At 43.3% G+C, this 22086-nt stretch overlaps 1 protein-coding gene across 1 annotated transcript in view; it reads left to right on the top strand.

Moving 5' to 3' along the window:
- The first annotated feature begins 1103 nt into the window (after positions 1-1103).
- The window catches only part of BCL2 (BCL2 apoptosis regulator), a 184954-nt gene continuing 163971 nt past the window's right edge, over positions 1104-22086 (top strand). The window contains exons 1-2 of the mRNA XM_059894577.1: positions 1104-1776; positions 1989-2838. Coding sequence (XP_059750560.1) covers positions 2272-2838 — 567 coding nt within the window. The 5' untranslated portion in view covers positions 1104-1776; positions 1989-2271. The remainder of the gene's footprint in view (positions 1777-1988; positions 2839-22086) is intronic.

The raw sequence follows: 22086 nt of genomic DNA, 5'->3' as shown, positions 1-22086 counted from the left end.
GAGTGTATGTTGTGCGTGGACACCTAGGAAGCAGCTTGAAAGTAAACACGATGCTTGGGGCTTCCCTCGCGGATGAACGTGCAGCGTCGCCTCTCTTGATGGGAGGGCAGCGCTGAGGTCCCTGGTAACACGATGTGTGGACACACACACACACACACACACGCACACACCGCGCGCGCGCACGGCTAGAAAGGGTCGAAATCCCTGGTAACACGATGTGTGGACGCGGACACACACACACACACACACCCCGCGCGCGCACGGCTAGGAAGGGTCGAAGCGATTCCCGGCGCTCTTCCAGCGCTTGTTTTGTCGGCGTCCCCCCAGCTCCTGGCCCCGGCAGCCGCTCGACCGGCCGCGTGCGGCTCCCCGGGCGCCTCCGGCCTCTCGCGGGCCCCGGAGACTCCGAGCGCGCGCCGGGCCCGCCGCAGGCCCGACGAGGCCCCTGGCACACCCACCGCGCCGCGGCCGCGCGGGAGGCCTGCGCCACCCACCGGCCGGGCCCAGCGGGCGGGCGCAGCGGGCGGGGGCCGTCCCGGGCGCTCCCTCCCCGGCCGCAGGCCTGCGCGCCATGAGTCCCCGGCGGGGCGCGCCACTCCCGGGCCGGCCGCGGCTCCTTTAACCCGGCAAGGGGAGCGGGGCGGAGGGGGCGGAGGGGGCGGCGGGGCGGCTCCGAGGAGGGCTCTTTCTTTCTTCTTTTTTTGAATGAACCGTGTGACGTACGTACAGGAAACCAGTCGGTTCGAGAGGAGAATGAAGAGGCCAGGCCCCCCCGCGCCGCGCCCGCCCCCTTCCTCCTCGCGCCCGCCCCCGCCCCCGCCCGCGCCCGCCGCGCTCGCCGCGCTCCCGCCCGCCGCTCTCGGTTTCCCCGCCGAGACGCCGCCGCCGCCGCCGCCGCCGCCGCCGCCGCCGCCGCAGCCGCCAGCGAAGGTGCCGGGCGCCGGGCCCTCCCCGCCGGCGCGGCCGTCATCGCCCGGAGCGGGTGCGCGGCGGGAGCGCGGGGGAGGCGGGCGCCGCCAGCGCCGCCGCGCAGGAGCAGGAGGAGGAGAAAGGGTGCGCAGCCCGGAGGCGGGGTGCGCCGGTGGGGTGCAGCGGAAGAGGGGGTCCAGGGGGGAGAACTTCGTAGCAGTCATCCTTTTTAGGAAAAGAGGGAAAAAATAAAACCCTCCCCCACCACGTCCTTCTCCCCAGCCCTCGCCGCACCACACACAGCGCGGGCTTCTCGCGCTCGGCACCGGCGGGCCGGGCGCGTCCAGCCTTCATTTATCAAGCAGCTTTTCGGAAAATGCGTTCGCTGTTCGGAGTTTAATCAGAAGAGGATTCCTGCCCCCGTCCCCGGCTCGTCCACCGGCCCCCGGTCCCTGTCTCTCTCCCGTGGAGGCGTGAAGCGGTCCCGCGGACAGAGATCCATGTCTGTGCCCGCGCGTGTGTGTGCGCGTGTAAATTGCCGAGAGGGGGAAAATCACAGGACTTCTGCAAATACTGGACTGAAAATTGTAATTCATCTGCCGCCGCCGCTGCCTTTCTTTGCTCGTGCTCTTGAGATCTCCGGTTGGGATTCCTACGGATTGACATTTCTGTGAGGAGAAGTCTGGGAATCAAACTGGAAATTCTCCTAATTTTTACACCCTCCGCCCCCAACTCCTGATTCATTTGCAAGTTTCACAGCCTCTATAACTGGAGAGTTCTGAAGATTGATGGAATCTTTGCCTTATGCATTTGTTTTCACAGAAAAGGAAACTTGACAGAGGATCATGCTGTCCTGAAAAAATACAAGTAAGTTCTTTGCACAGGAAATGGGTTTCATGTAACTTTCAGTGGAAACAGTTGAGATTTTAACTTTAAGTGCATTCGAGTAAGTTTAATTTCCAGGCAGTTTATTATATTCTTTTTAGCTGTGTAGCTTGTAGTGTGTGTGCCCTGCTTTCACCCAGTGTATAAAGGGAAATGCACCTGATTTTGACTGATTAGTTTTTTTAACCTTTCAGCATCACGGAAGAAGTAGACTGCTATTAACAGTAACTAATAATGTGCCTCATGAAATAAAGATCCGAAAGGAATTTAAATAAAAATTTCCTGCATCTCATGCCAAGAGGGAAACACCAGAATCAAGTGTTCCGCGTGACTGAAGACACCCCCTCATCCAAGAATGCAAAGCACATCCAATAAAATAGCTGGATTATAACTATTCTTCTCCCGTGCGGGGCCGTGGGGCGGGAAGCGGGGGCGAGAGGTGCTGTTGGTACCCGGCTGCTTTTCCGTGGAGGAAGGATGGCGCACGCTGGGAGAACAGGGTATGATAACCGGGAGATAGTGATGAAGTACATCCACTATAAGCTGTCGCAGAGGGGCTACGAGTGGGATGCCGGAGACGCGGGCACCGCGTCCCCGGGGGCCGCCCCCGCGCCAGGCATCTTCTCCTCCCAGCCTGGGCGCACCCCAGCGCCATCCAGGACCTCCCCGCCGCCGCCCCAGACCGCACCCGCCGCCCCCACCGGGGGGCCTGCGCTCAGCCCCGTGCCACCTGTGGTCCACCTGACCCTGCGCCAGGCTGGTGATGATTTCTCTCGTCGCTACCGCCGCGACTTCGCCGAGATGTCCAGCCAGCTGCACCTGACGCCCTTCACCGCGAGGGGACGCTTTGCCACGGTGGTGGAGGAGCTCTTCAGGGATGGGGTGAACTGGGGGAGGATTGTGGCCTTCTTTGAGTTCGGTGGGGTTATGTGTGTGGAGAGCGTCAACCGGGAGATGTCCCCCCTGGTGGACAACATCGCCCTGTGGATGACTGAGTACCTGAACCGACACCTGCACACCTGGATCCAGGATAACGGAGGCTGGGTAGGTACATATCTGGTTGAATGTGAGTCTGGGCTGGACCTCTCGGGTCTGAGATGCGGCGGTTGGAGTCTGGGTGGGCTACTGGGCCAAGGGAGGCCGATGAGCCAATGAAATAAAATCAGGGTTGTGGCTTCCCTCCCTCTTTCCCTGTACAGAGGTCTCCCTGCCAACCCAACTGTGATCATTGCTTCCCGGCAAAATTGTTTCCCTTGCTTGCCAGCCATTGAGGTTCAAAGATCCAGTCTTTGCTGTTCAGTAGGATCTTGGGGTAAATGGCATCCCTTCAGGGTTTCTCAAACTGGGGGTCCGAGGATCCCCCTCATCACGGTACCTGGCCTGAGTAGCCTGTTGAAATGGGACATTTCAGGGACAACTCGTAAACTAGATGCCAAGCTGGGTCCTGGCAATCCGCATCAGAAATAAGCTCCCCTGGGGGTTTCTTCTTTGTACTAAAATTTGAGAACCATCCAGTTGGAAGAGCAGACTCTCCCAGAGGACCAAGGGCATGCCTTTTCTGACTCACTTGGTAAGATCTACCCAAAGAGGAAAACCAGTGTAGCCCCTTTCCCCTGGAACACCTGGATGTTTGTAAAGAGGTAAGCTGTAAGTTGACTTTCCAAAAGTCCGGCGACTCCAGCCTCCAATGTGTGCCATATTCCTAGTGGGCATGACCTAGTGTCTTGAAGAAGACTCACCTCTGGGTGTTTATTTTGTCAGTGACAGAATTTGCATTGGCTGCGTACCTTGTGTTCTATTTCTATAACTTGTGTGTGATTTTGAGGTTTACTGGAATTTTAGTATCTTCTACTTTTCACCACCTAGAATCCACGTGATTTGGTGGTCCCCTCTGCTGGCAAAACTTGCATCTAGAGTATCTATATAAAGTGTAGAAGAATTGATTCGTAGCTGTGGATTCTCGTGCTCTGACTTTAGCTGAAGTGATTGATGCCTGTATTTTTGAGGAACATCTGTGAACTGTTTTTTTTCTGGTACTGTTGTGCTAGATAGAGCCTCTATCATGTCACCGTAAAGTTTTTTTTGTGTGTGTGGTTCTTTGGGGGAGGGGTACAGATCCTAAGACTGAAGAAGTGTAATTGACATCTACACTTTATATCTGAAGTGATTAATTTGTGAAAAAGTGAAAGGGGAATAATTCTTGTCTTTTAATCTGAAGAACTGTCTTTGAAAAAGGATGCAATTCAGTGCTTCCTTTCACAGTCTCTAGGGAAAATTACTAATGATATTATTTTATAGGACCTAACAGGAGCAAAAAGCTTAGAAGTCACTACAGGTGGATTCGATTTCAAGAAGCACATTACATATTTTACTACAGTTTACAAAGTGTGCTAATGGTAAGGGGCCAAAAAGAGAAAAGGCCAAGAAAAGTAGATGACTGACATGAACATCTGATCCTACTTGACCAAAGTTGACAAAATATTGATGCCACTGTTCAGTGTTTAAAAGTAAAACATCCCCATTTAATCTCTAACATTTAAATGTTTTTTGTGAATTGTTTGTTTTTCGAGATCTGGTATTATCAGATCTTTAGTAATTCTGGAAGAGTTCAGTGAAGTGTGTAAAGAATATTTTTGTTAAATGTTTGGTTAAGTAGGTGGTTTTATTTTTAACCACTATAACCAAAGAGGTAGGGACTTCCAGACGCCAAAAGGATCATTTTAAGACCAAAGTAAAACTAATATAACAGTTGACTATTACATATTTTTGTGAAAAAAATTTAAAAAATTTTCTTTCTAGTTGAAAGAAATCCATGGTGGTAACTGTCATGTGTCAAGTAATTTAATAAAAAGATGGGAAATGGAGACATATGTTTATGATAGAAATTAAGATATAATCTTGATCTTTATTGTCGAGTTGTGGTATATTAACATCTCATACAGTTGAATTTTCTTTTTAAGTGAAGGCTCACCTTTTCCTCCTTTCAAAATAGAGTTTTCTTAGTAGAGCCTATCTTTGTGGTCAACAGGTATCTGAGGTTGATAAATGTAGAGGCTACATTTTATGATGCCAAACCACAATGACGTACCGTAGAACATGATAAACTTTTTTTTGACAAAACCTCTTATAGTAAAAATAAATCATATAGAAGCACAAATAGCTGATGGTAAAATGTGTAGCTTTCAGGACAACATATAGATGGATGACTAAATAGGAAAGCAGAGGACTTTGGCAAAAAAAAAAAAGTATATATCAGGAAATGCAATCATAAATGGACACTTTGGAATAATAAAAGTGGTAGTACTTGAGAGCCTGATGTACTTATCCTTTCAAAGGTGCATTATGAACCTAAATTTTTATCTTAAGCATTTGGCATACAGACAGATTTTCCTCCAAATTTGCACCAATCAGTGTTGCATCTCTAATAATATGTTGCGTCTTGCAGTGTAAAGGACTCAGTAAGGATGGTAAAATTTCAGAAGAGAGCTAGCACATTATTTTAACGTTGGACAATGACTTGTACTGTCTACAAGACTCGGTGGATCAGCTCATCTACGGAATCTATTCTTATGGGGGCTTTAGATTCTAAGTCACATTTTTTTTCTTTGCTGCTGCTACTTCTGAGACCGAGGAAAAACAGTTAGCATTCCACGTTCCATAACTTGGAGAAAGCAGGGCCTTGGATGATAGGTGTCTGAGAGATGGTCCTAGAAGTCTACAAATTATATAAAGACTAAAGAAGAAGTTGGCTGTGGAGTGGAGTATGGCTTTATTCCTAAGTCTGAATAAGGCTTCCAGAGGGAGGCAGCAGTTCTAGGAGATGTCCGAGACCCTGCCGCTCCAAGTGTGGCTCAGGGACCAGCAGCCTGGGTGTCACCTGGGAGCTTCTTAGAGATGCAGAGTCTCAGGTCCCGCCCCAGAGCTTCTGAGTCAGAATCTGTGGTTCGCCACATCTACAGGTGTTTGTGTGCACGTGAGAGTTAGAGATGCTGGCTGCCATCACTGACCATCGATTCTCGTGGACGCCTTTTAGGAAAAACAGCAACCTGGGATGGATCCTACAGTGTACCTTTCCAGTGGCCCCGCGGGTCCATAATATTACCTAGGATGCTGAATATTTCCCATGTATCCACTAGAGTGATCTGACCCTTGGAAGAAATAGACTGGAATGCAAGAGAGACAGGAGAGAAATTATTATAAGCTCCATCCTCTCAAGAATGTTTTGCGTGGTAGCTATACAATTTGTGTTGGCATTACAGACCCCATGAAAGTAAGATAGCTTTTCTACTCCAGTTAAAGACAGGAAATTTAGCTCTTTTAATAGCTCCATTCGGTATTGTTTGATCCCCTTGTAACACAGTTCAAATTCTGTAGATGAGTTCAGGGGCCCTGAGACCGCTTCACGACCAAGGGGCTCTTGCAAGCAGAGGGTTGAGATTTGGGCAAGTTGATGGTGAATGAACATTGATGGCGCCCTCCAAACTGAGAAACGTGACAACATTTCGCTTCATGTCTTAGGAGAGAGTGAGATGTTTGACAGCTGCAAGAATGCGATGCCGTAACTTGGATATTGGCTTCGTTCTGTTGATGACATGGTGGTGCGACTTTTTTTGTGTGTTTGTCATTTGGTCTTTGTGGTTTAGGAAGACAGGAACTTACTTCTCCACATCCAGTAGAGGGTGGCTTCCTTTTTATTAGTTGGTCAGCAAGCAGTTTCTCTTTTCTGTATGTAGTCCACATCCACCCAAACGTTTGCTTAACTGGAAAGCAATACTCTTCTCAGGCCAGTGTACAAAATACATGAAAAAGCCTCAGTTTTCTAGTGGCTGAGTTTCAGCTGCTTATAGCCAATTTTGGCAGCAAAATGATAGGATTAAAAATAGCCTGAAGATGATCCAGTCTTAAATAATATATTTAATGATGAACTTTCCTTGGGAAAGTGCATCTTTCTGCCTGCTAAGAATCACATGACCCCTTTCAGTAATTTATTTTGTAGAGAAAGATACATTATTGCTCCTAGAGTTTGCAGTTATGTGCTGTTGAGCGATTGCTTTTGGGGACTTTTGTAAAATTATATAGTTCACTCAGTTCTCTTTTCTGTTTTAGGGCCTTTGTTGCTGTTTAATGTCGGTCGAAAACATGGCTTTCTTCTGTGCACCCTGTTACTTTTAGCTGTGCTTTCTAGTGAGAACTGATTGATCTTTTTAGCAATCCTTGATTGAACCGGTACATTTCAGAATTGCTAAATGTTATTAGGCTACCCAGCACACCAGGTAACAGAAAGCCACAGATTTTTTTTTTTTTTTAAGCCAAACTCTTAAATAGTTTTTCTTTATCTCGACTCCCAGTCCTAGTCAGCTTTTTGGAGGATGACAAACCCACTCATAAAGCAGGTGTGTGGGTGCTGTGGGTATTAATGGTGGTCTCTCCCACTCAGCACGTCCCCGCACCCATTTCTGAGGTCATCCATCGTGTCTTCGCAAGACTTTAGCAAAGCAGTATTTCAGCAGAAGCGCATTTGTGCTGGAAAAACAACACTGTATTTGTAGTGTACAAGTAAAAAGGTTTTTTTTTTTCCCCCAGAGATATATCGTATTTGAGGTGCAATTCAAACAAAATCAGTGCTTGACATCGAAACGCAGTTAACGATGAGAGTCAGCCAAGGACGGAGACAGTTATTCAACAGACATGACTGCAAGTCTTCTATGTGCCCGGCCCTGGGTTAGTTTGGGGGTCCAGGGAGGAAGGCTTTTCCCCTGCCCTGGATGCCCTCACAGACCAGGGCTGGAGATGTCGTTGTGAACTCAGTTGCCACACAGCCTGACAAGATGATTCTAAACTCTCAGATTTAGAGGGAAAAAGAAGAAACAAAACAAAACAAAACAAAACCCTAAGGATGTGTTATTTTGCATACACTTCAATCTTTGTCTGAAAAAGTTATTTCTAACCATATGGTTGTTCATGTGTGCATTAGGCCTGATTTAACTAGGAGGAGAAACATAGATGATTTAAAAAATACTATGTTACACGGACGTACGCTTAAGAGAACTGAAAGGCAGGGGGAGTTCCCTTGGTAAATATTTACCCATTAGGTGCTCTTTCTACATATTATGAAGACTTAATAAACACTAGCCTGCAGTTTTTAAAGTATTTCATTAATTTTTTTTTTTTGGTAAAAGACACCCGAGACTCTGATGAGGTTGATTAGAATAGATTAATTTGAAGAACTATCTTTCTTAAATCATTCTGGTATGCAGACAAGTCCAAGTGGATTTGAACCAGAACAGGGGAGAGATTAAAACAAAAGCTTTTGTTTTGGTTTGGTTTTAGGTTCTAGCACTGTTCTGTTTATTAAGAGGCTTCTCTTCCAAAACGCTACTTATAGAAATTCCTAGTCCACTGTGACATTTGTGTTCCTGAAGAGCAGGTGTTTACCATCTAACATCTTTTACGCGTGGTCCTCTTTCTTTAAATGGAGGTTGTAAAACTTTTGAAGTTACGACAAAGCCATTTTCATTTCTAAAAGTATTTTCGTAGATTGCTGCATGTTCTGATCTGTGCTCGATTTTGTAGTGCCAACACGATTTCTCTGCTCTTTATTTGCCAGACAAAAGATAAACCCAGCTGTCCTTCAGTGAGAATGATGACGGAATGATTGTTTCTCCAAAGCCATGTGGGCTTTCTCATCGGGGACCCTCCCCTCTCCTGCCAGCCTCCATCACTGACCCCTACCTGCCCATCACCCCACCACAGGGAGACCTCCAAGGGGTAGCTCCTTGTCATCTTCCAACATGTGAAGGGTGGGATTCACCTGAAGGAAAGAGCATTATGTCTGGATAACCAGCAAGAGGGGGCAGAAAAGGGGTCTGCCCAAGGTGGAATATTATAACCCTTACTCCAATCTTGCTACAGGCAACCGGGCAAGGAAAAATTCTGTCATCAGATATGATGCTTTCCCTCCAGAGATCATAAACTCCAACCCTGTGCAGGGAAAACATAGAATCTGCTGGAGGAGTTTGTACTAGCTCTGATCTCTGCAATGTGAGAGTAGAGTGAGGGTTATACTCTCGCCTTAGATAAAGTTTGACTAACTAAACAACTAAAATAGCTTATACTAAAGAGTACTTCCCCAAACGCCCTCTTAAACATGTTAGAAAGAGAATCTCCCTGACATGCTGGCGTGGCCATTGGTAGCAGTTACAAAAGCACTAAGGACTACTTGGCTGATTTTCTTAGGCGATTGACCAGATTCTACGAGCAATTTCACTGGCATCAGTATTTCCATTCTGCTCCTTGTTTTGCCTTCAGAATTTCAGGGATGGAGCCATATTCCGTTTCTAGTTAATAATTGGCTAATCAGCTCTCTGCAGCGTCAACATAATGAGTCAGAAGCTTATGACTGACCCCACTCTCCTTTTTACTCTGTCTCCTGAAACCAGCCCAAGGACCCACTGTGTCAAGTGAAGCTTACATTTTCCAAGGGAGATTTTACCATTGAGACCAATACATCTTTCTTGTGACAGTTCCAATTACTATATTTCTCTATTTTTAAAATGTCTTTTCTTAAGCTGTGAAAGAATATGGAGAGTTTATGACTTCTAATGCTTGGAGCACCAAACAAGGCATGAGTGTTGCAGGTTGTCTTTTCTTGACTTTTTCCAACTCTTCTTCACAAATACTAAGATTTCTTCTGCTTTACAGCACGATGAATGTCATACCTATGTATTACCTTTGAAATTCAATTGCAGCCGAATATTCTACTGAGATGCATTAGAATTTTCAAAGGGAATATGGGACAAAAACTTAGTCTTCTTAGTTCAATGCCTTCTTACAATGAGCATAGGAATAAAGTTAATTACAAATTATATCATCATCTTCAGATATTGATATTTTATCTCTTGGGAAAAAAAGAAAGTCTATAAAGGATGCCAGTTGGCACCTGTAAATCTAAAATTTCAGGGCTATCTCCTAGCTATTTTCTTTTTTTTTAACATCTTTATTGAAGTATAATTGCTTTACAATGGTGTGTTAGTTTCTGCTTTATAACAAAGTGAATCAGCTATACATATACATATATCCCCATATCTCCTCCCTCTTGCATCTCCCTCCCACCCTCCCTATCCCACCCCTCTAGGTGGTCACAAAGCACCGAGCTGAGCTGATCTCCCTGTGCTATGTGGCTGCTTTCTACTAGCTATCGGTTTTACATTTGGTAGTGTATATATATCCATGCCACTCTCTTCATTCCAGCTTACCCTTCCCACTCCCTATGTCCTCAAGTCCATTCTCTACGTCTGCATCTTTATTCCTGTCCTGCCCCTAGGTTCTTCAGAACCTTTTTTTTTTTTTTTTAGATTCCATATATATGTGTTAGCATATGGTATTTGTTTTTCTCTTTCTGACTTACTTCACTCTGTATGACAGTCTCTAGGTCCATCCACCTCACTATAGATAACTCAATTTCGTTTCTTTTTACGCCTGAGTAATATTCCATTGTATATATGTGCCACATCTTCTTTATCCATTCATCTGTCGATGGACACTTAGGTTGCTTCCAAGACATGGCTATAATAAATAGAGCTGCAATAAACATTGTGGTACATGACTCTTTTTGAATTATGGTTTTCTCAGGGTATATGCCCAGTAGTGGGATTGCTGGGTCGTATGATAGTTCTATTTTTAGTTTTTTAGAGAACCTCCTTACTGTTCTCCATAGTGGCTGTATCAATTTACATTCCCACCAACAGTGCAAGAGGGTTCCTTTTTCTCCACACCCTCTCCAGCATTTATTGTTTCTAGATATTTTGATGATGGCCATTCTGACCGGTGTGAGGTGAACCTCATTATAGTTTTGATTTGCATTTCTCTAATGATTAGTGATGTTGAGCATCCTTTCAAGTGTTAGTTGGCACTCTGTATATCTTCTTTGGAGAAATGTCTATTTAAGTCTTCTGCCCATTTTTGGATTTGGTTGTTTGTTTTTTTGATATTGAGCTGCATAAGCTGCTTGTAAATTTTGGAGATTAATCCTTTGTCAGTTACTTCATTTGCAAATATTTTCTCTCATTCTGAGGGTTGTCTTTTCGTCTTGTTTATGGTTTCCTTTGCTGTGCAAAAGCTTTTAAGTTTCATTAGGTCCTATTTGTTTATTTTTATTTTTATTTCCATTTCTCTAGGAGGTAGGTCAAAAAGGATCTTGCTGTGATTTATGTCATAGAGTATTCTGCCTATGTTTTCCTCTAAGAGTTTTATAGTGTCTGGCCTTACATTTAGGTCTTTAATCCATTTTGAGTTTATTTTTGTGTATGGTGTTAGGGAGTGTTCTAATTTCATTCTTTTACATGTAGCTGTCCAGTTTTCCCAGCACCACTTGTTGAAGAGGCTGTCTTTTCTCTATTGTATATTCTTGCCTCCTTTTGCAAAGATAAGGGGACCATATGTGCGTGGGTTTATCTCTAGGCTTTCTATCCTGTTCCGTTGATCTATATTTCTGTTTTTGTGCCAGTACCATAATGTCTTGATTACTGTAGCTTTGTAGTATAGTCTGAAGTCAAGGAGCCTGACTCCTCCAGCTCTGTTTTCCTTTCTCAAGATTGCTTTGGCTATTCAGGGTCTTTTGTGTTTCCATACAAATTGTGAAATTTTTTGTTCTAGTTCTGTGGAAAATGCCATTGGTAGTTTGATAGGGATTGCATTGAATCTGTAGATTGCTTTGGGTAGTATAGTCATTTTCACAATATTGATTCTTCCAATCCGAGAACGTGGTATATCTCTCCGTCTGTTTGTATCATCTTTAATTTCTTTCATCAGTGTCTTATAATTTTTTGCATTCAAGCCTTTTGTCTCCTTAGGTAGGTTTATTCCTGGGTATTTTATTCTTTTTGTTGCAGTGGTAAATGGGAGTGTTCCCTTAATTTCTCTTTCAGATTTTTCATCAATAGTGTATAAGAATGCAAGAGATTTCTGTGCATTAATTTTGTATCCTGCTACTTTACCAAATTCATTGATTAGCTCTTGTACTTTTCTGATAGCATCGTTAGGATTCTCTATGTATAGTATCATGTCATCTGCAAACAGTGACAGCTTTACTTCTTTTCCAATTTGGATTCCTTTTATTTCTTTTTCTTCTCTGATTGCTGTGGCTAAAACTTCCAAAAATATGTTGAATAATAATGGTGAGAGTGGACAGCCTTGTCTTGTTCCTGGTCTTAGGGGGAATGGTTTCAGTTTTTCACCATTGAGAACGACGTTGGCTGTGGGTTTGTCATATATGGCCTTTATTATATTCAGGTAAGTTCCCTCTATTCCTACTTTCTGGAGGGTTTTTATCATAAATGGATGTTGAATTTTGTCAAAAGCTTTTTCTGCATCTCTTGAGATGATCATATGGTTTTTCACCTTTAATTTGTTAATTTGGTGTATCACGTTGATTGATTTGCATATATTGAAGAATCCTTGCATTCCTGGGATAAACCTCCGCTTCATCATGGTGTATGATCCTTTTAATGTGCTGTTGGATTCTGTTTGCTAATATTTTGTTGAGGATTTTTGCATCTATGTTCATCAGTGATATTGCCCTGTAGTTTTCTTTCTTTGTGACATCTTTGTCTGGTTTTGGTATCAGAGTGATGATGGCCTCGTAGAATGAGTTTGAGAGTGTTCCTCCCTCTGCTATATTTTGAAAGAGTTTGAGAAGGATAGGTGTTAGCTCTTCTCTAAATGTTTGATAGAATTCGCCTGTGAAGCCATCTGGTCCTGGGCTTTTGTTTGTTAGAAGATTTTTAATCACAGTCTCAATTTCAGTGCTTGTGATTGGTCTGTTTATATTTTCTGTTTATTCCTGGTTCAGCCTCGGAAGGTTGTGCTTTTCTAAGAATTTGTCCATTTCTTCCAGGTTGTCCATTTTATTGGCATAGAGTTGCTTGTAGTAATCTCTCATGATCCTTTGTATTTCTGCAGTGTCAGTTGTTACTTCTCCTTTTTCATTTCTAATTCTATTGATTTGAGTCTTCTCCCTTTTTTTGCTTGATGAGTCTGGCTAATAGTTTATCAATTTTGTTTTTCTTCTCAAAGAACCATCTTTTACTTTTATTGATCTTTGCTATTGTTTCCTTCATTTCTTTTTCATTTATCTCTTATCTGATCTTTATGATTTCTTTTCTTCTGCTAACTTTGGGGTTTTTTTGTTCTTCTTTCTCTATTTGCTTTAGGTTGTTTATTTGAGATGTTTCTTGTTTCTTGAGGTAGGATTGTATTACTATAAACTTCCCTGTTAGAACTGCTTTTGCTGCATCCCATAGGTTTTGGGTCGTTGTGTTTTCATTGTCATTTGTTTCTGGGTATTTTTTTATTTTCTCTGATTTCTTCAGTGATCTCTTGGTTATTTAGTAGTGTATTGTTTAGCCTCCATGGGTTTGTAATTTTTACAGGTTTTTTCCTGTAATTGATATCTAGTCTCATAGCGTTGTGGTCGGAAAAGATACTTGATACAATTTCAATTTTCCCAAATTTACCAAGGCTTGATTTGTGACCCAAGATATGATCTATCCTGGAGAATGTTCCATGAGCACTTGAGAAGAAAGTGTATTCTGTTGTTTTTGGATGGAATGTCCTATAAATAGCAATTAAGTCCATCTTGTTTAATGTATCATTTAAAGCTTGTGTTTCCTTATTTATTTTCATTTTGGATGATCTGTCCGTTGGTCAAAGTGGGGTGTTAAAGTTCCCTACTATGATTCTGTTACTGTCGATTTCCCCATTTATGGCTGTTAGCATTTGCCTTATGTATTGAGGTGCTCCTATGTTGGGTGCATAAATATTTACAATTGTTATATCTTCTTCTTGGATTGATCCCTTGATCATTATGTAGTGTCCTTCTTTGTCTCTTGTAATAGTCTTTATTTTAAACTCTGTTTTGTCTGATATGAGAATTGCTACTCCAGCTTTCTTTTGATTTCCATTGCATGCAATATCTTTTTCCATTCCCTCACTTTCAGTCTGTATGTGTCCCTATGTCTGAAGTGGGTCTCTTGTAGACAGCATATCTACGGGTCTTGTTTTTGTATCCATTTAGCCAGTCTATGTCTTTTGGTTGGAGCATTTAATCCATTTACATTTAAGGTAGTTATCGATATGTATGTTCCTATTACCATTTTCTTAATTATTTTGGGTTTGTTATTTTAGGTCTTTTCCTTCTCTTGTGTTTCCTGCCTAGAGAAGTTTCTTTAGCATTTGTTGTAAAGCTGGTTTGGTGGTGCTGAATTCTCTTAGCTTTTGCTTGTCTGTAAAGGTTTTAATTTCTCTGTCAAATCTGAATGAGATCCTTGCTGGGTAGAGTAATCTTGGTTGTAGGTTTTTCCCTTTCATCACTTTAAATATGTCCTGCCACTCCTTTCTGGCTTGCAGAGTTTCTGCTGAAAGATCAGCTGTTAACCTTATGGGGATTCGCTTGTATTTTATTTGTTGTTTTTCCCTTGCTGCTTTTAATATTTTTTCTTTGTAGTTGATTTTTGATAGTTTGAATAATATGTGTTTTGGCGTGTTTCTCCTTGGATTTATACTGTATTGGACTCTCTGCGCTTCCTGGACTTGATATACTATTTCCTTTTCCATGTTAGGGAAGTTTTCAACTATAATCTCTTCAAATATTTTCTCAGTCTCTTTCTTCTTCTCTTCTTCTTCTGGGACCCCTATAATTCGAATGTTGGTGCATTTAATGTTGTCCCAGAGGTCTCTGAGACTGTCCTCAATTCTTTTCATTCTTTTTTCTTTATTCTGCTCTGTGGTAGTTATTTCCACTATTATATCTTCCAGGTCACTTATGCGTTCTTCTGCCTCAGTTATTCTGCTATTGATTCCTTCTAGAGAATTTTTAATTTCACTTATTGTGTTTTTCATCACTGTTTGTTTGCTCTTTAGTTCTTCTTGGTCCTTGTTAAACATTTCTTGTATTTTCTCCATTCTATTTCCAAGATTTTGGATCATCTTTACTATCATTACCCTGAATTCTTTTTCATCTGCTGTGTGTTTCCATGTCTTCTCATTGTGCTTAACTTACTGTGTTTGGGGTCTCCTTTTCACAGGCTGCAGGTTCGTAGTTCCCACTGTTTTTGGTGTCTGCCCCCAGTGGCTAAGGTTGGTTCAGTGGGTTGTGTAGGCTTCCTGGTGGAGGGGACTGGTGCCTGTGTTCTGGTGGATGAGGCTGGATCTTATCTTTCTGGTGGGCAGGACCGCGTCCAGTGGTGTGTTTTGGGGTGTCTGTGATCTTATTATGGTTTTTGGCAGCCTCTCTGCTGATGGGTGGGGTTTTGTTCCTGTCTTGCTAGTTGTTTGGCATAGGGTGTCTATTACTGTAGCTTGCTGGTCGTTGAGTGGAGCTGGGTCTCAGCATTGAGATGGCGATCTCTGGGAGAGCTTTCGCTGTTTGATATTATGTGGAGCTGGGAGGTCTCTTGTGGACCAGTATCCTAAACTCGGCTCTCCCACCTCAGAGGCACAGGCCTGCCACCCCGCCGGAGCACCAAGACCCTGTCAGCCACACGGCCAGGTACGTGGGGAGTTTCTTGCCTTTGGGAAGTCTGAGGTCTTCTGCCAGCATTTAGTAGGTGTTCTGTAGGAGTTGTTCCACATGTAGATGTATTTCTGATGTATTTGTGGGGAGGAAGGTGATCGCCACGTCTTATTCCTCCGCCATCTTGAAAATCTCTCCTAGCTATTTTCTTTATGAATTCCTGCTGGGATATGTGTCTATCTACCTCTCTCTCTCTTTTTAAAGCTGAAAACTTTTAGAGGTGGTTTGGAGCTATTTTCTAACAAAATTTTAAGTATAATGATGCAGAGCCACTTACTAAATATTTAAATAACAGTATAAGAAGAAAACGATGTGATAAGAATCTGCCTGCCAGTGCAGGGGCCCAGGTTCGAGCCCTGGTTCGGGAAGATCCCACATGCCACGGAGCAACTAAGCCCATGTGCCACAACTACCGAGCCTGTGCTCTAGAGCCCACGAGCCACAGCTGCTGAGCCTGCATGCCACAAGTACTGAAGCCTGTGTGCCTAGAGCCTGTGCTCCACAAGACAAGCCACCGCAATGAGAAGCCTGCGCACCGCAACGAAGAGTAGCCCCCGCTCACCTCAACTAGAGAAAGCCTGCACGCAGCAACGAAGACCCAATACAGCCATAAATAAATAATCAAACAAACAAATAAATAAATAATCCCTTAAAAAAAAAAAAAAGGAGAAAACAATAAGAAGAAGTCTTAATCAAGGAAAATGAGCAGTTGTTTGCAAATCTTAACCCCAAGGAGTTCCTAGCAACCAGGGCAGTGATGGGAACGGAAAGTGTTATAAAGATCTTGTTATTTTGTAGAGCATGCACACTACCTTTTTCCACTGAGAAAACGTTTATTGAGGGCCTACTATGTGCAAAGCTCTATGCCAGATGTTTCACTTGAGTGAGAAATGTGGATGATAACCTTTGCCTCTAAGGAACTTGCCTACCAATAGTGAGACTAAGACAAGTACTGTGTAAAGTGCTGTAATCCTTTACACACTTTAGTGGACAGAGCGATCCAGGCCAGGTAGAAGGGGATCTGGAAGAGCTTTATGCCGGAGATAATAGTTGGGAGATGTGGGGAGAGGGCATTCCAGGTAGCTGGGCTGGAGGATGCAGAGCAGGCAGGAATGCATGAGGCGTTGCTGGGGGATTGTAAAGAGTCTGAGAGATCTCTGGTGAGATAAGACTGGCCCTAAGTTGAGAGGTTGGTGTTTAACTTGGTAGATGTTAAAAGGATATCGAAAGGGTTCTGAGACAAGGCAGGATGTGTGGGCTTGTGGAAGATTGACAATGACTGAGGCTGGACAGTGGGAGGCCAGGCAGGAAGTTGGAACCATGGCAGTGGGGGAATGGGGACAGGTGTGGGGGGCTGGTGGAGAAGTGGACCCAAAGGACTGAGAACAGATTGAACGTGAGAAATGAGGGAGGGAAAGAAGCAGAGGACACCAGTTCAAAACCCAGCTGGCTCAAAAAATGATATTGTCCTTCAGAGAGGAAGGAAAGATAAGAACAATGACTGTTTTGTGGGATACATGTGATGAACTTAATTTGGACATTTTCAACCTGAGCTCCCAATAGGATATCCAAGTGGAAGTGCCCAGCAGCAGTTGGTCTTAAGGGTCTAGAAGAGAGAAGGTGGGGCAGGAATACCCTATGCTTTTCCCCAGACCGTGTAGATTTCCCACTTTCCTCTTTATTTCCAAAAGTGGTCCTAGCTGCCCCTGCTGATTCTACCTTCTTTTATTACTGCTGTTTCTACACCGCCTTTCCCCCAAAGTCCTCTGAGGACTTCTGTGGATTGAATGAAGGTGATTAACTTGAAGTTTTACTGTTCAGAGCTTGGTTCCCCACAACCAGTTTGCCTACTTAAAAGACAATTCACCTTGAGTCAGATGAGTGTCGTTTCAACCTCCTAATAGTGTCCTCCCTTTGTAGGGGTCTTAAACAGTCAAGGTGTTCTCCTTCACTGGCAATTCCTTACTTAATAAAATAGTCCTGGGACTTCCCTGACGGTCCAGTGGTAAAGACTCCGAGGTTCCACTGCAGGGGGCGTGGGTTCGATCCCTGGTCAGGGAACTAGGATCCCACATGCCGAGTGCCGCAGCCAAAAAATAAATAAATTAAAAAAAATAGTCCTCCTATTACATTTAACCTGCACCCAGCATAGTAGATAATAGGTGCACAGAATGATTGTTGATTGAATAAATGGATTTTGATCACTTTGGACATCAAAGTCACCCTAACCAACTAATGTCCCACCCCACTTATTAAATAGAGTATGTGTGTCCCACTCTATAACATCCCATTATAGGGACACATGTGTTCCAAATGTCCCATCCCACTGATCCATTAATATTTAGTAACAGTGAACAAAGAAAAATACCTAAAGTGTTTTGATTTCATCCTTCACCATTGAATTGAAAAAGTTTGTCATTCATACCTGAAAAGGAATCTTCTAGATGTTGCTTTATAATAAACATTCAACTTTCACGAAAGTCCTTAATGCTAATATTAGAGACTAGCCCATTGATTGTCACATTGTGTCTGTTTATACAAAAAATACGTGCACACAGTCTGCATATATGTGCACAGTTGCTCTCAATTCTCGTGTTTCTCGTCTCAGGCCCAGTTCAGACAGTCAAAGTCTTGACATCTAAAATTATTCATTATTTTTTTATCTTATCATTAAAAAAAGCAGGGCTTGTTCATGGTTCTCACAGTGGGAACAAAGTGGTTTTTCCTCTCTTATTATTGTTGTAGTTAAAGTATAAAAGAACTATAGCATAAAAGTCACAAGGATAAATGGTCCCCTAGTTATTCTCCCCTAAAAACAAGCAGCCAGTACAAGGTGGGAGTTGGTACAGCTCAGTGTTCCCAGAAGAAAGAGAACCTAGGATTTCATTTCTCCAGACACTGACCAACAAGAAGACCACCAAGGGTGGCACGGAGCAAACCACTGTCCTGGCAGCTTTGGGCTAAGTTCTCTGTTCTGGTTGAAGCAAGCATCACAGCCTTTTTGTGGTTTTTTAAGAACTGGTGGAATTTGCATTTTGAGAATCCTCGTTCCTTGGCATGAAGCAAACTCCAAAGCATCATTGCTCATCATTTGTCATCTGTTGGAGAAAGATTGTATGATTTGTTTACTTGTAATGAAGCTTGACCATACTTCTCCAGGGGCTTTTTCAAAAGAGGGATGTGTCAGCTTACAGATCTGTCCCCATGAATGAAACCACAAGCAAATTCTCTTTTCCCCCACATCTTCCATTCTTCCCTCTCGTTTCTTCCGTGGCCATCTGTGCATTATGTTACCACTGCCAGACCCTCTTCAAGTGGCTTATCTATAAGTGAATTCAGAAACTTCAAATTATAAAGGACACCCAGATAATTGGCCCGTTCTCCAAAGTGTCTGTCCCCTATGCTGCTGCCAGATTCCTTCTTAATGAATCCGTCCAGTGACAGTGGGATTCTTGAGCTCCTCCGGATCCGTGAGAAAATGAGCTTCCCTGCTTTGTAACAGCTTGCGGCTCAGGGGAAAAAAAAATGACAGCCATTGCACAAGTTTCCTTTGAATGTAGTTTTCTTTCCCATAAATGATACTTTGAGAATACACTTAAGGGGTTATTAGTTTTCTATTTCATGCTTGGCCTGTGTGTGAGAATAACACAAGCTGTCACTGCAAATCAGTAGCTAAACATGCTTTGTCCGGTTAATGTGAGCGTTTAATATTTGGCTCAATTAAAAATTAACTGATGAAAGTACATGTCAAATGGAATTAGAAAATACCTTTTGTAGGGAATATTGAAAGGGCATGGCCAGTGAGTAAATTAGTGGTTTTCAAATATGGAAACTTTGGGGAAATTTAATACGAGTTGAGACACTTGACTCTTCCTTCAAAGCTCTCTACCTGTTTGGCTCGGAATGAAGTTGAAAAAGATGTCCTCGTTCATATTAGGAAGGGCCCACTTGCATCTCTGTGTTTTCCGGAAAATAATTGCTCTGTGTGTGTGTGTGTGTTGGATCACACAGTTAAAGCAGACAGAACAGGAGATGGGTTATTCCTTTATCGTGCACATTTTTTCCCCATTGGCTGCATGCCGTAGGCCAGCCTCGGGAGGTGAGAGCTGCAGAGAGCTGGCTTGCAGTCTGGGGGGGTGGAGTTCATGAAACAGCAACTGCAGAAGAGCGGGGTTGGGGAGGGGGGAAGCTGGGGGGTGAAGAAATGCAACCCCAGTCGGGGCATTTATTAGAGTCAGGGAAGTTTTCCCAGGAAAGGGAGCTGAAGCCTGGAGGATGAGCTGGAAGTAACCTAGGGGTGTGGGGAGGAGGAGCAGAGATGGCCAGCAGACAGAACCCCGAGAACAAAGGCCAGAGGCAAGAGAGCACGTGGGGAGTTGCAGGGGCGGAGGAGCCCAGCCTGGCTGGCATGAGGAGTGCCAGTGAGGCGGACCAGAAAGGTGAGGCTGGAGTTGTACCGCCATGGCGGGGTTTATTCTAGAAAGGTCACTCTGGCTCCACTTGATTAAGGAGATGGCGATGTTAGTGACAGGTGGGAGGTTGACTCAGTAAATGAGCAGACACCGTGTTCCTGGTGAAGAGGGACGGGTGGTGAGGAGCGCAGGGGATTGCTAGCTTTGAGCGATGATTAGGACTGGAGTGGAGAGGTTTTTAGGAAGATGTAGTGATTGACTGAATGCTTCAAAGCGTTGCTCATTTCTTCTTCAGTTACAGCGGTCTTCTCTCGTCGCTTTGAAAAGAATAGGGTCAACGTTCTGTTTATAGAAGAGTATATTTTAAATTTGCCATTGTCTTAAATTAACGCTGCCTGGTTGAAAACTTAATTTTATTGGAATTCACATTGCAATAAATCTTCATTAACAATCAGTTAATAAAGGTGTGTTTGAAGAAAGAATTCAGTTATGAAAGGCGGTTTCCAGAGAATTATTTTCCAGGTGAAAACATTACAACAGTAGTCTCTTGCCTTGATGGAGGATTTTAAAGTTTCTGAAGGAATTCGGATCTGTTGGCCCATTTGATCTTCACAAAACTCTAGGTAAGGCTGGTATTATTGATATATTCCCACTTCTCTCTGCCTTCCTCTTCCCACATTCTTTTTGTTATTTGCTTATTCACACGTGAAGAGAAAACTTTGACTAACAAAGCTACATGAGAGCCAGTAAGTCAAGAGAAGCGGGAATTCAGTGCCAGCCTCCAGGATATTTCTTTATACTGTGGTGCTTCTCAGGGTGTGTTTTCATAAGGACACTGATTCCTCAATAGAAACCTAATCAAGTATATCTAATTTTGGAAAACAGTATCCACTGCTGCTCTTTATCTCAAACATTTTCAGGAAAATTAAAATGTAGTTTCACGTTTCAGGTTATTTTCCTTCCTTTGATACAGCTTTTGAGATGTGTTTCATGTTAACGGCAGAGGGACATCTAACTGTTTGCCATGTGATGCCCGTGGATGGGCTTGTGAGCTGGGCGCACTTGACCTTGAAACGCCTTCTAAGGGAACCGTAGTATGGTGGATGTGAGAATTTGCTAAAACTCAACGTGAGGGTTCTAGAAAACAGCCCCTTTCAGCAGGGGGCAAATGGAATTATATATAAACGATTGTTTCTGATTATTGGCATCTAACTAGCAATCTATGTTTTTATTTACTTTTAAGATCGGGCTCCTGTCTTTAGGTAACCAACATAAATTTGGTGAGTGAAGTGGTTTTTGAACTGAAAAAATGGTGGAGCTTTCATCAGTAGGATTTCCTCAGTTCCTAAAGGCCATGTGGCTTATGCATTAGTTCAGCTTCGTTCATTCAACAAATAATTGTAAGAGTGCTGGGGCTGTAACAGAAAACAGAACAGCTGTGGACTGTCTCTCATACCTCGTGTGAATCCAGCATTGTGGGGAGGTCAGAACAGTAAACAGGCAAATAATTAACAATGTAATATTGGGGCTACAACATAACAAAAACAGGGGAATTTAATACAGGAGTGCTGATGGGGCAATATTAACTTCGTATATTCGTTTTGAGGTTCTTCTAGTAGTATCGCAGTTTACCCGGAGGAGGTTGAAGGGCTTTTTAAAAATGAATAGCTGAAAACATAGTGTTCTGCCTTAAAATTAATATATTAGGATGATACAGCCCTTACATCAGTTTAAAATGGGTTACCATGCTCAATATAGGATTAAAGAAGACCTACTATTTGGGCTCAAATGTTTGGAGCACTTTCCCCATTACCCCTACTGACCCTGCCAGATCCCCATTCCCGTTTCCCACAATGTTGGTCATTGGCTCCGTCACTGACAGTCAGGAGGAAGGAAGGAAACTAACATTAATTGAACCCCAATATGTGCCACACTCTGGGTTTAACACTTTTATGGATAGAAGATTATTTAACCCCAGTAACCTCCCCCGAGGATAGGAAGTGGAATTACGGATGAGGAAACAGAGGTTCTGCAAAATCAAGTCACCCTGCCTAGTAAGAGGCAAAACCAGATGCTTTTTTAGGCCATCCAAGTGGTCACTGATGTCCTCTGAAACTTGGAGAAATTTTTGAAAATTTAAAACAGAAACCTATGAAAAATAACAACTTGATGCATGTGACTTTTTGGTTTCTTTTGTGTCTCTTTAGGAAGCCAATTAGCCGTCTTTACTTTAGTAACTAGGAGGTGAAATCTTTCACTACATGGACTTTTTAAAGTTCTTTTATAGTTAAAAAGAAAAGATAGAGACAC

Source organism: Balaenoptera ricei, chromosome 14, assembly GCF_028023285.1.
Source record: "Balaenoptera ricei isolate mBalRic1 chromosome 14, mBalRic1.hap2, whole genome shotgun sequence".
In the NCBI taxonomy this organism is placed as follows: Eukaryota; Metazoa; Chordata; class Mammalia; order Artiodactyla; family Balaenopteridae; genus Balaenoptera; species Balaenoptera ricei.
Note: the sequence above shows the minus strand (reverse complement) of the source record. Positions and strands in the feature narration are given on the sequence as shown.